The sequence below is a fragment of the Bubalus bubalis genome, chromosome 2, assembly GCF_019923935.1.
Source record: "Bubalus bubalis isolate 160015118507 breed Murrah chromosome 2, NDDB_SH_1, whole genome shotgun sequence".
Classification (NCBI taxonomy): Eukaryota; Metazoa; Chordata; class Mammalia; order Artiodactyla; family Bovidae; genus Bubalus; species Bubalus bubalis.
Window position 1 is genome coordinate 21,808,918 of NC_059158.1, and position 3,215 is coordinate 21,812,132.

The window sequence follows — 3,215 nt, forward strand, 5'->3', positions numbered from 1 at the left end:
TTATAAATATTTTCCTATGTTTCTCACAGTGTTCAGGTAAACTAACTTTTTGAGGTTTAACTTTTTACACTTGTCAAGCACATTACCATATTTTTTATTTTTATCTTAAAAAGATAAAATAGTTTGTTTACATCTTATGAATCCTAAATGGTAGATGTCTGACTTATTTCCAAGAACAATGGTTCATATGGGATTGGACAAAAAACTGTAAAATATTCACCATTTACATCTCCATGTTTGGCATGGAGTCCTTTACTGTGTCAGACTCACAGATGTGTTCTAACACACAGCTGACAGGCAGCCACACAAAATGGAGAATGTGCAACAGTTGGTATCAACATGGGAAGTAGGAAGAGAGTCTTTGCCTACTGTGGGGGATATACAGAGATCCTCAGAAACCTCAGAGGAGGAAACGTTCCAGTAAGTAAATCAACTGAAGAAATGGATGGTCATGCCTAAGGTCCACTGACCTCGGGCTTCCCTCGTGGCTCAGATGGTAAAGAATCTGCCTGCAATTCAAGAGACACGGGTTCAATCCCTGGATTGGGAAGATCCCCTGGAGAAGGGAATGGCAACCCACTCCAGTATTCTTGCCTGTAGAAATCCATGGACAAAGAAGCCTGGCAGGCCACAGTCCATGAGGTCACAAAGAGTCAGACATGACTGTGACTAACACACAAGGTCCACTGAGGCTTGGTAGAGAGCATCAGAGAGGAAATAGGATGGCCTAAAGAGAAAATATTTAGTAAATGAGACAAGACTAGGTGAGTATGTAAAAAATGAGAAGGGAACTTTTTTTTTTCTGTCAGAAATATTTCATCCTCTAGGACTCCCCTGGTGGTCCAGTTGCAGGGGGCACGGGTTTGATCTCTGTCGGGGAAGTCCACATGCCGCAAGTTGCAGCCCAAAAAAAAGTCATCCTCTGGTCTTCATGCAGATACATTCAAGTAATGGAAAGGGAAAACCAAACCAGCATCTCTGAATTTCTCCTCCTGGGTTTCTCAAGTTGGCCAGAGCAACAAGAGCTGCTTTTTGCACTTTTCCTGTGTCTCTACTTAGCAGGGCTGTTTGGAAACATATTCATCTTGCTGGCCATTTCCTTAGACCATCGCCTCCACACTCCCATGTATTTCTTCCTCGCCAATTTGTCTGTGGTGGACCTCTGCCTTCCTTCATCTACAGTACCCAAGATGCTCCTGGACATCCAAACACAGACTCAGTCCATCTCCTATCCTGGCTGCCTGGTTCAGATGTATTTCTGTATGATGTTTGCCAACATGGACAATTTCCTTCTCACGGTGATGGCCTATGACCGTTATGTGGCCATCTGCCACCCTTTGCATTACTCCACCATTATGACCCAGCACCTCTGCATCTCCCTCGTGGGTGGACCTTGGGTGATTGCCTTTTTGAACCCCCTCTTGCACACCCTTATGATGACCCGTCTGCATTTCTGCTCCAACAATGTCATCCACCATTTCTTCTGTGATATCAATGCTCTCCTCCCTCTATCCTGTTCTGACACCAGTCTTAATCAGTTCTTGGTTCTTGCTGTGGTGGGGCTAATCTTTGTGGTACCCTCAGTGTGTATCCTGGCATCCTACAGCCTCATTATCTCTGCTGTGATGAAAATTCCTTCTGTCAAAGGAAAATTCAAGGTGTTCTCCACCTGTGGATCTCACCTTGCCTTGGTCATTCTTTTCTATGGAGCAATCACAGGGGTCTATATGAGTTTCTCATCTAACAATTCAACTGAAAAAGACACAGCAGCATCAATAATCTTCATGGTCATAGTCCCTGTGGTCAATCCCTTCATTTACAGTCTAAGGAACAATGAGCTAAAGGGGGCTTTAAAGAAGATTTTAGGCCAGAGCAAAATCTTCTCCCAGTGATTCATTCTGGCTGAGTTCAACAGGTGGTAAATCCTAATGAGATCATTATTTTCATTCTCATCATAATTGAAAAGCTGTTACAAAATACCTACTTTTGCTTTATTGACTACACCAAAGCCTTTGACTGTGTGGATCACAACAAACTGGGAAATTCTTCAAGAGATGAGAATACCAGACCACCTGATCTGCATCCTGAGAAATCTGCGTGCAGGTCAAGAAGCAACAGTTAGAACTGAACATGGAACAATAGACTGGTTCCAAATCAGGAAAGGAGTATGTCAAGGCTGTATATTGTCACCCTGCTTATTTAACTTATATGAAGAGTATATCATGCAAAATGCTGGGCTGGATGAAGCACAAGCTGGCATCAAGATTGCTGGGAGAAATACCAAAAACCTCAGATATGCAGATGACACCACCCTTATGGCAGAAAGTGAAGAACTAAAGAGCCTCTTGATGAAAGTGGAAGAGAAGAGTGAAAAAGTTGGCTTAAAACCCAACATTTAGAAAACTAAGATCATGGCATCTGGTCCCATCACTTCATGGCAAATAGATGGGGAAAGAGTGGAAACAGTGACAGACTATTTTGGAGGGCTTCAAAATCACTGCAGATGGTGACTGCATCCATGAAATTAAAAGATGCTTGCTCCTTGGAAGAAAAGTTATGACCAACCTAGACGGCATATTAAAAAGCAGAGACATTTCTTTACCAACAAAGGTCCATCTAGTCAAAGCTATAGCTTTTCCAGTAGTCATGTATGGATGTGAGAGTTGGACTATAAAAAAAGCTGAGCACTGAAGAACTGATGCTTTTAAACTGTGGTGTTGGAGCAGACTCTTGAGGGTCACTTGGACTGCAAGGAGATCCAACCTGTAAATCCTAGAGGAAATCGGTCCTGAATATTCATTGGAAGGACTGATGCTGAAGCTGAAACTCCCAATACTTTGGCCACCTGATGCAAAGAACTGACTCATTTAAAAAGGCCCTGATGCTGGGAAAAATTGATGGCAGGAGGAGAAGGGGTCGACAGAGGATTAGATGTTTGGATGGCATCACCGATGCAATGGACATGAGTTTGAGGAGGATCCAGGAGTTGGTGATAGACAGAGAAGCCTGGTGCGCTGAAGTCCATGGGGTTGCAGAAAGTCAGACACAACTGAGCGACTGAACTGAACTGAACTACAGAATACCTAATTAAACTTGACACCTACCTCACTTTGCTACAAACTCTAGGAATGACATGATCATAGGACTTATCCACTTGAGTTCCCTAAGATATTAATAATGTGGGTAAATATTTAAATCTCTGAAAATCACAATAC

General features: G+C 42.8%; 1 protein-coding gene across 1 annotated transcript; it reads left to right on the forward strand.

Annotated features, from left to right (window-relative positions):
• Positions 1 to 802: 802 nt before the first annotated feature.
• Positions 803 to 1,892, forward strand: LOC102408157 (olfactory receptor 1F12). Its single transcript, XM_006051430.4, has one exon. It carries the CDS (start codon positions 888 to 890, stop codon positions 1,890 to 1,892), a length of 1,005 nt encoding a protein of 334 aa, XP_006051492.4. The 5' UTR covers positions 803 to 887.
• The last annotated feature ends 1,323 nt before the right edge of the window (positions 1,893 to 3,215 follow it).

Excerpts from the sequence above, each read along its gene's own strand:
- LOC102408157 (XM_006051430.4), top strand. The coding sequence starts at position 888 with ATGCCGCAAGTTGCAGCCCAAAAAAAAGTCATCCTCTGGTCTTCATGC.